Source organism: Crocodylus siamensis, chromosome 1 (genome assembly GCF_052110815.1).
Source record: "Crocodylus siamensis isolate JL-2025a chromosome 1, ASM5211081v1, whole genome shotgun sequence".
Lineage (NCBI taxonomy): Eukaryota > Metazoa > Chordata > Crocodylia > Crocodylidae > Crocodylus > Crocodylus siamensis.
In genome coordinates, this window is record NC_143395.1 from 263,643,409 (window position 1) to 263,657,261 (window position 13,853).

General features: G+C 41.3%; 1 protein-coding gene across 7 annotated transcripts in view; it reads left to right on the forward strand.

Annotated features, from left to right (window-relative positions):
- Positions 1–13,853, forward strand: part of DMD (dystrophin) — a 2,140,576-nt gene that overhangs the window by 933,167 nt on the left and 1,193,556 nt on the right. For all 7 annotated transcript variants that reach the window (XM_090061814.1, XM_090061802.1, XM_090061811.1 and 4 more), the window contains exons 19-20: positions 5,968–6,209; positions 9,274–9,454. In XM_090061814.1, coding sequence (XP_089917940.1) covers positions 5,968–6,209; positions 9,274–9,454 — 423 coding nt within the window. The remainder of the gene's footprint in view (positions 1–5,967; positions 6,210–9,273; positions 9,455–13,853) is intronic.

Here is a 13,853-nt window from a genome sequence, read left to right on the forward strand (position 1 = left end):
AACCTGTGCTGGTTGCCCTTCACTATTATATTACCTTCTGGAATCCTACAAATGTGATCCTTGATAATATTTTCAAAGGTTTTTCCAAAGATAGAGGTGAGAGTACCCGGTTTATAGCTACCCGGATCCTCCTTCTTCCCCTTCTTGAAAACAGGGACCATGCTGGCGCTTTTCCAGTCCTCTGGGACCTTACCTGAGCACCATGAGTGCTCAAACAACTGTGCCAGTGGCTCTGCTATGCCATTATCATGAAATAGGGATTACATCTTGTAATTATATACTATTTGAGATAATATATTTATGTAACTTTTTTAGGAACATTTTATAAATGTCACTTGATGTCCTCCTAATTCAGCATGGCAAAAATATTGCTCAAATATCCATGAGTAATCTACTGAATTGGAGATAGTTCACCTCCCAGTGACTTCCCAAGTATCTGCTTCAATTAACTTTGGTAAATGAAATAAATCATAATTCAGTTTTCTGATGTATCTGCAAAATTAATCTGAAAAAATATCAAAATAAATCACTGCTTTAAAATTTATAGTGTGTACCTTTTAAAAATTAAACCTCTCTAAGTTGTGAATAATATGTAGGTTATATCAAACAAAAAGAATGCACTCTTTGTGGGAAACAGTGATTAAACTGAGGCTTCCTGACTAGTGATTTAAAGCAATTTGATTCAAATCCAATCCATCCTGGTTCTTAGTGACTAATGAGCCTGTTCTTCCTGCTAACCAGGAAAGTGATCTAACCACCAAAGCATGGGTTGGGCATTACCCAGAGCAGGGGCGCCAGCCTGGAGCCTCTGTGCAACATGTGGCAGATAGGGAGGGCAGGGAACAGAAAGCAGAACAATAGTTTAGTCAGGTAACACAAGGTAGGAAGCAGAAAGCTTAGCAGCGGATTGGATAAGGGAGAGGGATCAGAGTGGTATTTAGAGGTTGCAGAGCTAATTTGTGGCATGTTTGCCAAAATCGTTGGTCCGCTGACCCAGAGCACTCTCCAGGCTTCTAGTTGAAACTGGAACACTTGCAGCTAGAAGAGGAAGATATATATAGCAAGAGAGCAAACCAGTATGCTCAGTGAAATGGAACAGTGATGTGGAAGAAGGGTAGCTCTAGGTTCTAGTTTGGCACCCTGTCTCCACTGGGGTGGAAACAATTCCAATGATGTTTATCCATTGTATGGAAATGTAAGATGTGGAGAAATACCCTCCAGATTAAGTGCAATGGTCCTCCTCTATTTTACTTCCAGCAGAGATACACATGGAGCAATCCTCTTCTGTCATGCCACTAGTATATACCAAAATGCCAAATAATAAGTACCAAAAACTGGTGTTACACTGTTTATATAAGTACCACTTGGGGGGCATGAAGTGAAACAGAATTTAACCCATAGCTCATATCTTGATAAAGTCTGTTTTTGATGAATAGCTCTCAGTCCATAAGATAACATATTAGTCAAGATGATTTTGGCTTGCTTGAGCCAGACTAGAAAGGCACATCAGATTTTCTTGATCTCACTGAGATTCTTTATTCATGCCCCACATCTACTCTGTGTTAGAATGAAGTAAATTAACGGAGAGTAGAAATGTCAGCCCCTCTGAGGATAAATTTGCCTAAGCAGTTAACCCTATCCAAATCATACTGTAGCTCAGTGAGGTGGGGCGACTGAACTAAAATTAGCAATGGGAATCAAGGACAACAAGAAGTTCTTCTTTAGGTACATAAGGAATAGGAGAAAAATGAATGGGAGTGTGGGGCCATTGCTCAACAACTGACACCTGCTAGGGTACAGAATGAGCAGGGTTGAAATGACTGCCTTCCTACTATTGCCCTAGAACTGGGGTGTGATCAGTTAAAGAATTTGGACATATATAAGTCAGCAGGTCCAGATGAACTTCATCCAAGAATGCTTAAGGAGCTGCCCGAAGTCATTGCAGAGCCCCTGTTGAAGCTTTTCCAAATCCTGTGGCACTCTGGGGAGGTCTCCAAGGACTGCAACAGGACCAACTTTGTGCCCATCTTCAAGAAGGCGAGGAGGGAGGATCTAGGTAACTATAGACCAGTTAGTTTAACTTCTATCCCAGGGAAAATCCTGGAAAAATTCATCAAGGAGTCTAAGTGCAATAGGCTTGCAGAAGATAGGATTCTGAATGACAGCCAGCATGGCTTCATTGTGGGCAGGTCTTGTCTCACCAACTTTGTCTCCTTTTATGATCAGGTGACTTACCACCTGGATAAGAGAGAGGAGGTTAATATTATATACCTCAACTTTCAAAACGCTTTTGATCTGATATCCCATGATGGTCTTCTGAGAAAATTGGAAGACTGTGGGTTTAACTGCGAGACAATCAGGTGAGTAGGAAACTGGCTGCGGAGCAGGACCCAGAGAGTTTTAATGAATGGATCTGTGCCATCTTGGCAGGAATTGGCCAGTGGTGTCCCACAGGTGCTCAGTCCAGTGCTATTCAGCATCTTAATCAATGGTTTGAATGTGGGCATCAAGAGCTCACTGGCCAGGTTCACGGACGACATCAAGTTATGGGGAAATGTGGTCACACTTGAAGATAGGATGCAGATACATGCAGACCTAGATGGCTTGCAAGTTGAGTGGACCAGAACTAAATTAAGTTCAACGTTGAGAAATGTAAAGTGCTCCACCTGGGGACAGACAATCCCCTGCACACCTACAGACTTGGCAATGCCAACCTGATCAGCACTATGAATGAAAGGAACCCGAGGGTAATAATTGACCGCAGTATGATCATAAGTTGGTCGTGCGATGCTGTACCCAGCAGAGCCAAAAATACCCTGCGTGCATCAATCAGTGCATCTCCAGCAAAATCAAAGAAGTGATTCTCCCACTCTACTCGGCATTGGTGAGACCACAGCTGGAGTACTGCATCCAGTTCTGGGTGCCACACTTTAACAAGGATGTGGTAAAGCTTGAGAGAGTCCAGAGACAGGACATCCATATGATCAGAGACTTGTGCAGCCAGCCATATGAGGAAAGGCTAATGGACATGGAACTCTTCAGCCTGAAAAAGAGAAGGCTGAGAAGGGACTTGGTAGCATCTTACCACTACATCAGAGGCGTACATCAAGGGATCATTGAACAGCTGTTTACCAGGCACCTTTGGGAAAAACTAGGAGTAATAGTCACAAACTCCTGGAAATCCATTTCAGGCTCAACATTAGGAAAAGCTATTTCATAACTAGGGTGGCCAGACTGTAAAATATATTCTCTCCAGAGGTGGTATAATTGCCTATCCTGGAAATCTTCAACAGGAGACTGGATGGGCACCTTGCTGGGGTCACCTGACCCCAGTTGTCTTTCCTGCTTGGTGCAGGGGCTGGACCTGATGATCTTCTGAGGTCCCTTCTAGCTTTACTGTCTATGAATCTAGGTGGCAAGCTCAGATATTCTATGGATGACATCTATCTTGCTCTCATTGGGATTCAACCAACCAATGATTACTTGCCCAGAAAGTGAGCATTGTCTCCCACAAATTCATTTTTTCTTACATGCAGAGAAAGTCTGCTTTCTTGAAACATACACAGTACCTTGTGCAGATGATTACTGTGAACCTTGATAGGGTCATGGATTAGGATGTCATCAAGATGGCAGACCACCCTTCCAACTTCTGGGTCTTTCTCTTCTAAAAGATCTCAGGTGCAGAGGTGCAAACTCTGCATTATAGGAATTTAAATTTATATTTCCTGAACAAAGTAGAATTATGAAAGGATCAGATGATTCCTTAGAGAATGGACTCTGCTGATCCCCAATTTGGCATCAAGTTTGCAGAAGACTAATATCTTGTGTGTGTATATGTGAGAGAGAGAGAAAGAGAATGTGAATGTGCACATGCTGAAATGGGGTTGGTATTCATGATTTACTGCAAGACATCATGCAAATGTGCATGTCTCCCTAGGCTTTGCCATAATGACCATGAGCTTTCATCATATGAATCAATACCTACCTCATAGTCTTCAATGGCCTTCATCAAGGTAAGTAGAATAAAGGAGAGTGGTGTGGTAGTGAAGGGTTGAACAGCATTCATGAAATTGATCTTGTAGTGAAGTTTTAGTTTTCCATCCCCAGAATAGCACATTCTCAGTAACTGTGATGCACACTAAGGTTTCTCTGAATGTAACATTCATGGTTCCACTACTCTTCATGAATCCATGAGAAATTATTCCAGGAAAGCATTCTTTACTTATTTCATTAACAGCTAGCTGATGTATGCAAAACTTGATCTCTGAACAGCTTATTCATGCATAGTGTCCCACTTCAGGACTTTTGCCACATAGGGCATTCTTAGAACAGGATCCGTAGGGCCATATTTGCATTAAAGCTTTTCAGTCACAGTGGCTATTTTATATTTATTTTCAGTGATGTAGTTGTTATTAGGCAGTTTGGGATGTCTGTTATAGTCTCAGGTTAATAGTTGCTGCTTTTCTGATGGCTAATGCGGAACAGTGACACAGGTTATGGACAAGGGTTCAGTTGTGGAACCAAGAATTTCCTGTTCCTTATGGAGCTAGCAGGTCCTCATGTCCGTTAAGATTTTAGCACTAGCAAAACTCTTACACCATCGTCTTACACCAAGATTTCTAATGTGGTTTGTGATTTCCAAAGAATACATGGAAATGTTGTTATTTATTTGATCTGCAGTAGTACCAAGGGTCTGTAGCCACAAATATACATCAACATATATCAAACTTAAGTCTACAATTTAAAATTTTATTATTGAGTTTACCTTTTCACTTTCAAATATCTGAATTATTTTGTATCTCTATTAAAGGATTTTTTGGGGAGGAAATGTATGCAAATTTACATTCAATTTCTCTTCAAAATAAACCTTTAATCAACATACTCTAGACATGTCAAATGTAGCATAGACATGAAGAAACAAACTATTGATTCTAAGATATATTGACTTGCAGGCTTCTGTTTACATCAAAACTTTGTTAAGAAATCTCCAGATAAAGCTATTTTAAGATGATGATGAACTGGCAGATCCTGCTTCTGCAGAGTTTAGTAATGAGGTTTTGGTGACATAGTTAAAGATTCACTTGCTACTGATTGGTACTGCAGTTTGATTAACACTGAATTCATTACCGGTAACGTTACTGTGTGCTAATTATAGGTTATGCCAGTAAAAGAAGAAAAAAAAAGAGTGCTCATTTAAAGCATTCCTCTTCTGGATATGATATCAGTAGTAAGGATGAGCTACTCATATTAATGTTACAGTGCAATTAGTTTTGAATGTAAGCCTACATCATCAGATTTCTGAATAAGTATAGATTATGCTATTGAAGGTTCTCTTTATATGTTTTATTTTGATGCCAATTTTGTTCAGTATGAAACCCCACAGTATTCTGAGTTTCTTTTACCTCGTCAAAAAAGACCTTAGCGAAATTTCTTGTATATGCTTAATAAAGCATTTCTTTTTTGGATTTTGATTAATCAGTAATTACTGAACATTATATTTCTTTTCTGAAACTGAATCTAAAATAAGTATAAAGAGTTTTCAAAAACACCTAAGTGACTTAGGACTTATGTCCCATTAACTTTCATTTGGATTTGTGTTCCTAAATCACCTACACATTAATATATTATGTCAATCTGGACAGAGTTTTCAAAAATATAAGCTGGTTATTAGTTTTTATATTGTATCACCTCCTTCTGTTGTATTTCTGTTATGGAATACATACTGTGTTTTTATTTCCATTATTTCTGAAGCAACAGCAGTACTTTGTCAGCAATTTACAATAGTTTTAAAATCCTTTCTATACTAATATGACATCTATATGGTCAGGCCTGTTTTTAATGGTAAATCATGATCTGGATTTATGAGATCTCAGGTACAGAAATTGGGTTGTCAAATAATTTTTCTACTTTTTCTTTGTGACTTAGAGATAAATAAGTGTTGAACTACTTTCCTTCCTCTCTTTCTAGAGGGCCTTAATGCTGACAACATCAAACAAGCCTCCGAGCAGTTAAAGAGCCGGTGGATGGAGTTCTGTCAGTTGCTGAGTGAAAGACTGGCATGGCTGGAGTACCAAAATAACATCATTGCCTTCTACTCCAAGCTGCAGCAATTGGAGCAGACAGCAATTACTGCTGAAAACTGGCTGAAAGCACAACCTACACCAGCAGCAGATCCTGCTACAGTAAAAACACAGTTAGAAAAGTGCAAGGTTAGAGATTCTGTTCCAACCCTTTTATTATTGTACTTGATAAGTATTTCTACATATTGTCAGATGAAAGTGGAAAATAGACTTTGTGTCTTTCAAAGCTAGATGTTTTGAATACCTGTTGCATGAAAGGAAGCAGCGATTAGTGTACAGGAGCAGGATACGGTCACAGACCAGGTTGTGAATCATTGAGACAGAGTGCTTCTTTCCATTAGTTAGGAATGGAGACACAGGGAGAATTCCAAGGAGTTGTCCTTAGAGAGTGCCTCATAATTGTTATTTATCTATTGTTTTATTTATTTATAATGTGAAACATGCTGTAGGTTCCACCCATATTTAGTGCTTGGACATTTACCTTTATGGACCATCTGTGGTTAGGCTCTGTGCCTATGATGGGCCTTAGCTTTCTGGCAAAGCTTTCTTTTAAAAAAACATGTCACAGAATGCCCTTCAGAGGGGCCTTGCTAGGGACCAATGAGGCTTGCCTAGTTTTTAACAGCATTTTTACACATGCAAATGCTGCCGTGCTTGCAATTGTATAAGTGGTGAAATGCACATCAGCGCTGAGAAAATGGTGGCAGCACACTTTTGAACCAAAACACATAGAAGGTGCTTTAGTTCAAAAGCTCATTGCCACCATTTTCTGTGCGTGGACACTCGTTTCACCGATTATACAACTACGTGAGGCACAGCACAGTGCATGTCAGCTTGCATGTGGAGGAGATTCGATTAATCAAGCCTGCTCTGAAGCAGCAGATCTCCAGGGTGTCGTGGGACCAAAAAGTATACATATAGATGTGCTAAGGGCCTTGTTGTTCCATGTTAATTTTGGGCAGCTCTTGGAGCTTTTAACTCCTGGATTGCCCACACATGTGAAACTAATTTTATGCATTTTTAGGCCACTTAAACTTGCACTCCAGCCTAGGGCTATCTCTGATCTGTGTTACCCAGCTCAAGTTATACTAACATGTAATCACACTAGGTTACATATTAGTGTGAACGCTTCACTCGTCCTGACTCCCCCACTGGCCTGGATCAGGTCTGCTGTCCCTCGTGAATCTCACCCCTGGTTGGGTCACTTGAAAGTAAGCCAGAGGTGGTGAGGAACAGAGGTGGTGGAGGAACAGGGGGGGCCCTGGGCTGAGGGGGCAAGCAAGAAGCCCTTAATGGGAGGGGAGAGGAGGCAGCAGGATTCTTACCTTTCAGTTCTCAAGGCCACTACTGGCTTAAATGTGTAATTGCTCCAAACTTGAGCTAGCAGTAACACTGATCAGCATTTGAGCTGTTCACAGTGAAATGTGTAGCAAGGCCCTAAGAGTCCCTTGAAGTCAGTCCCTTGAAGAGAGTCCCTTAAAGTCAGTCCATGCTTGACTGCTGGAAGAAGGGGTGAACCAAGGCTTCTGCCCACTCTGAGACCCCAGCCTTTTGGTGTTTCACCTCCCCTGATTCTCTACATCCCTGGTTCAAGGAGCTAGCTTCCAGTTCCTCTTCTGAGAGAGGGACTTGACCTCCTCTTGGGCTGTCCAGAGGAGGGTGGGGGAACTGAGCAGAACCCACAGTTCCAAGGAGCACACCAGACAGTCCCTTCAATAAAGGCATTTACTGGGTCAAAGGCCCCTCATCCAGAAATTCTCTGCCCCCTCCAAAGGGATTATGTAGTCCCACTGTCCCCATCCAGTCCACACAGTCCTGAGCACTCCCTAAGATATTCAGCTGTTCCCTTTTCAGTCTCTCCAGCTCCCCAAAGTTCCTCCACTTGCCTCAGTTCCCAAATCCTTCTGGCCAGCTGGAAGGCTTCTTTTTTCCAGCCTGCTATCCCATTATCATGTTTATTTCTTCCGGACACCTCCTGGGTGTTGAGCAACTCACCTTTGTTGATGTGTCAACACAGCCATTTGGGCCTGTTGATGTTAAAGGTCTGTGTTGTTTCCTTCTGCATGAAGCCAGTCCTAGAACTTAACTCTTTACTTTCTGTGCAAAGACTAACGTGTTAAACAGCCTCACACAATGTGATAACTTGAACATGGTTAACAGACAAAAATCACAGTAAAGCCCATAGCTAATCACACAACATTTCGACAGCCTCCCTGTACCCATGGTTAGACTATCTAGATTCATTGGAGGCTAAACTGTTTCTTGCCTTTTCTCCCCATTAAGGGGCTGTCAAATCACAACAGAGGCTTTTGTTAGTAAGATAATAGAATAGCCCAATTTATATTAACTTTCTTGGCAACTTCCAAAGAATGAAGTGAGTTCTATTGATCCTGTATGTGCCCAAATCATTCCTACTTAGCCTGTATACCATCTAATCCTGCCAAGAGTCATTTAATGACTCAGGGAAACCTGGGGAAAATATTGACCCTCCATGCTTCATTTGACCAGGACCTTTTCCACTTGTGGAACTGGGAACACATTCTCTCCCATCATGTTTAGGTTTAGACACCTCATTACTGGAATTATATTGGTAAGTGAGTATGGTTTTGGGGAATATAAGACTGACTACAGAGGTTTTGATTTTTGTGGAAAAGTTGAAGTGTAAAACATTAACTTCTTCCATGATCTGTGGACTTTTTTTCAGATGTATATCAGTAAAACTGAAAATATTTTTTTATTTACATTGAAATACTTGTTGACAATTAAGGAAAATCAAACACTAATGCATGCATAACTATCTGAAAAATGTAAATTCAAACAACAAGAGCAATTATGTAGACATATTTAAACTACTTCAAGTGGAAAATAACTTGTGGTTTTGAGACAGGGCATATTTAAGCTAAATACTAGGAAAACTTCTTGATTATAGGAAAATGGTCCAGGGATTTACAAAGCATATTTAAAATTTGACTGAACAAAAATAAGATATTGAAAACAGGTGAAACAGAAAACAGCCCTTACATGAAAGGAAGATGAATTAAATTAACTAATACTTTTAATTTTTCATATTGCCATTTGTCATTCAAGAAACTAGAAATGTGGGTTTGTTCTTTTGTACTCTGCTACTACATAAATGCATTACTGATTTTACAACCAAAAGATAATTTGCAATATTTTTTCTTTTACTATGCAGGATCAAGTCATCCATTTGTCTATCCTTCAGCCTCAAATTGAGCAGCTAAAGATTCAAAGCAAAGCTCTGAAAGAAAAAGAACAAGGACCAATGTTTCTGGATGCAGACCTTGTTGCTTTTACCAACCACTTCCAGCAGGTGTTTACTGATATAAAGGCCAGAGAGAAACAACTACAGACTGGTAAGTGTTACTCAAGCCCTGACTTTCTTTGCACACATTGATAAGTGGGTACTCATAACAGCAGTTTTATTTGAACTTTAAACATGAACATGCAGCTTTTCAAGCTCTCGGGTATCATGGAGAAAGAAACACAATATACTTTTGGAAAAAATCCTACTTATACCAAAATTAAGTTCTTACTGAGAGGCAGGACAAGGCTGTAGTCAGTGCAGTGGAAGTAAAAGAATGAAGAATTAGGGATAAACGCAGCAGCAGTTCCTCAATTAGTAAATTAGTGAAGCACTGGTCTATAAAAAAGGAAATATGTTTTTATTTTAGCCAAATTTATTATCAGGTAGGTTCTTGCCCAAAATGTTTTTTAGATTAATAATATCCCATTTAATGTTTTTATATTAAAATTGCATTATTACAACTGTCTTGACTATGATAATGTATTATAAAATGTGTTAACTTTGTTGTTAAGAGAGAAATAGAAAACTGGACCTAAATCTTAGCACCTAGACAGACATTCGTTTCTAAGTTAAAACACTGAACAGCAAAATATGGTTTCCTTTTTAAATGTGCTAGAACTAAGGCAGGGAGGAATGATGTGGATGAAACATACCGAATTACTATGCTACATGAAAGGCAATAATTTCGTGTAGATGGTAAGCTGAATTTTCCAAAGCTGGGTTTTTCTGGTTCCTTGATGTGAAATGAGAATTTCAAAAGGAATTTTTGTACACACTCTAAATATATGACTTTGGGTTTAGGCTGTGGAACCTGTTTTTTATGTGAACTTTTGATAAGATTTCAAATTATGGCTATGTATAGGCATTACATTTCTACTGGAAGAACTGCTGCCTTCCAGGTAGCAACTACAAGCATACAAGTACTCATTAGATTTATTTGGGGATTAGATTTATTTGGGGGGAACCATGCCGTCTCTGGGAGAAAGATCTTCCAGGTATATATGAAAGGGTCAAGAGTCAACAGCTTTCTATACATGTGCTTGTTCATGTTTTAATTAGAATGTATCAGAGCAAGCTCTATTCAACAATTCTGCTCCATATTCTAATAAAAATGCTCTAATGTTGATTCAGTATCATGTCTGTTAAGCCTGTGTGTGTTTTAAAATGGCTGTGGGGGCACTTGAGCTAAAACTGGTTGAATGAGGTTTAGCTAAAGCACCCCATGGCCATTTTTAAGTGTGCGGGGGCTTAATAGACATGACGATGAGGCATTCTAGTTAGAGCAGCTCCTGGGAACTGTTCTAACTAAAATGCCACTCCCCACCCGAACTCTGAGCACAATGTACAGGCAGTCAATATTTGCACACTTTCCTCTCAATCTGGTCTGGGAGGGAGTCATGAGGGCTGTGCTCCCTGCATTTTCCCCAGACCAGTGGTCTTCCTGGTATTAGGAACAGCCTGGGGCCTTTGCAATGCTGTGCCTCTCTCCTCGTGGACTGGTGAGATATCTGGTGAAGTGAGCTCTGTCTCATGGAAGCTTATGTATCTCTGAGTTTAGTTAATAAGCTAGGTGCATCTCTACCCTGTCTTCTCGCTGACTTCAGACTAACACAAATACATACTTTTCAGTCCAATTATCTTTCAAATGAGGAAATACATTTCTCTACTGCATGATCTGCAAACATAAACCTGAAATTCACGAGACAAACTGTGGGTTTGATTGAGTTCATCCTAACCAAGCTTAGAGTGATACAAATGGCCATGAGTGCAAGTGTTGCAAGGCTTAGCTTGCCTTAAAAATGGCATGCCCAATCTAAAGTTTGTTCTTGTTAGATGCGGACTAACTTCAGATCAACATGGGTTGACTCAACATAAAATAAGGTAATCTATGTTGTTTTAATCACCCTGACCCTAATTGCCCCTTTATCACCACACCACCAGACTGGGTAGTCCCCATCACAGACTTGCCAGACCCCCCTCAGGTCTAGCAAATCCCCCTGACTGAATTTGCCTCCAGCTGCCCATGTGTCCTCCTGGCAAGTGGAAAATGCATGCATGTGACCATCCTGACTTGGGTGTAGCTGACTTAAACTAAGCTGCCTAAACCTGAGTTAGGTCCTGTAAATGCTTTACCTGTATTTCTTGCTGGCTTACATGTGTAATATGAAACTTAGAGCTGTCAAACGATTAAAAAATGTCATCACAATTAGTTATGCAAGTAAAAAAATTAGTCACAATTAATCACGATTTTAATCACACAGCTAAAAACGCAAAATTATGTGCAGAGAAACTCAAAATTATGCAAAATTTTGCAGGTACTTTCTATTGTTGGGGGGGTGGGCATTGGGGTGTGTAGATGGGAGGAATTTGTGAAGGTATGAGGGACTGTGGGTGTTTGTGTGGGATTTAGCGCCTAGGGAGGGGGAGATTGAACCTGGGGAGGGGAGACCCCCACAAGCCTTGGCAGGAGAAGGGTACTATGGGTCAGTAGTGAGGGGTAACAGTACAGCTGGGGGGCTGTGGCTTGGGAGTGAGGGGTAGGGAAAGGGCATGGACATATCACTGCCCCCCCAATCATATTACCCCATCCCCCCACAAGTGCTTCTTCTTTAAAACTTGAAATATGGTAACCCTACAGGAAAGCAGCCTGGCCGATATAGAGGAGCACCCACCAGGTAAGTCTGTGGAGGGGGGAAAGGGGAGGCAGGAAGAGTGAGGCCTCCATAGTGAGGGAGGGAGTGGAGCAGGGTCAGGGACTGGGATGCATGGCACCCTGGGACCAGGGCAGATCGTAGAGCTGTGAGCAGCTCATTCAGGGCACAGGGGGGTGGGGGGGGCACAACTCTCTGCCACTGTGTGCACCCCCAGGGGATCCATGGGGGGCATATGCCCTCCCAGATTTGCATGCAGAGCAGAGGGGGCTACCTGCTGTGGGCTGGGGCTCTGTGCCCTGCTTCCTTTGCTCCGAAAGCTGTGTGACATCATGTTGTGCCTCCCACCACAGGCAGGCAGGGGACATGCAGCTGGTGTGCAGCTCCCAGGGAAAAATCAGCAGGGCACAGCACAGAGCCCTAGCCCCCAGCGGGCAGCCCACCTCCACTCCATGCACAAATCCTGGGGGCATACGCCCCACATACCTCACCCAGGGCTTGAAGCCATACCCCCGCACCTCTGGATGATCTGTCCACAGCTCCATTCCATGAACTGCCCTGACCCTGGAGCCCTCTTCACCCCAGCCGCTGCCCCACTCCCTCACTATGGGGCCCTCAAACTGCCCCCTCCCTCACTTTTTCCCTCTCCTCCTGTCCCTTTCCTTCCACAGACTTACCTTCTAGGTGCTGCTCTACATGCTGCCTGGCTGCATTCCTGACTGTGTGCATGCTGCTGGTGCTCATGTGTGTCTGTGACTGTGTGCATGAGCCTTCCCTCCTCCCCCTCCCTGCACCTTTCTGCTGCAGAAGCCCAGAGCCTGCACCTGGACTGCCCTGTACAACCAGCATTGCCCCCCTGGGCAGCCCAGAAGTGGTGGTGATGGTGGTTCCAAAACCACATGCACGATTAAAAAAAAAAATTAATGCAAAAACAAATTAATGTGTTAACCATGCACATTAATGATGATTCACTGACAGGCCTAAATGTTAGGAATACATCCTTACTCTGAAGAGACTACATGTTCCATAAACTTGATTAGAACATGAGCTATACCAATAAACTGAGGGACCCAAGAGAATGTCAAGCACCATCAATGAATTCCATACTCACCTCAGTGAAGTCAAAAATCAAAAACTGTGATGAGAAGCAGTAATAACTGGCAATCTAAATTCTTTAGCTAGAACTTTCTTAAAATTCTGTTGCTATTGCATGAAAATAGAATTAATTTAATTCTTCTTTAATTGTATTACAACCACAGTGTCGTAACAGTACCATCTTTTAAACAATGCATTTGAATAGATATAGCTATAAGCATATATAGAAAGCAGATTCATTGAGAAATAACAATAGCATTTGCATCCTGTAGAGCATCTTTCATCTATAGCTCTCAAAAAAGGGCCAGTTTAATGCACACATTTTTTCAGAGTACAATTTAATTTAAAAAGATAAAATGTGTGCCTGTTTTTGGCTCTACAGTAAAGATTGTATATGATGAAACAAAATCCTATCAGTCTCAAATGTTTGATATTTCTTCCACAAGCAAGTAGCTCTCTTACACTGTAGTATGATGCCTTAATTAAATAAATTCAGAGGGCTTTATATTTTATTTTTGATGATGCAACTGCATTCAATCAGCATTCATTTTGCAATTCCCTTTTTTAAAAAAAGAAGATTTCTGGAAAACTTTTGCCTTCTAAAGCAGAGAGGCATTTATGCATGTCTGTCTGAGGTCAGGCAGGAGGCAGGGTAGAGGTGTACCTTAGGCACTACTCAGTTAGAGATGCATATATTTTCAT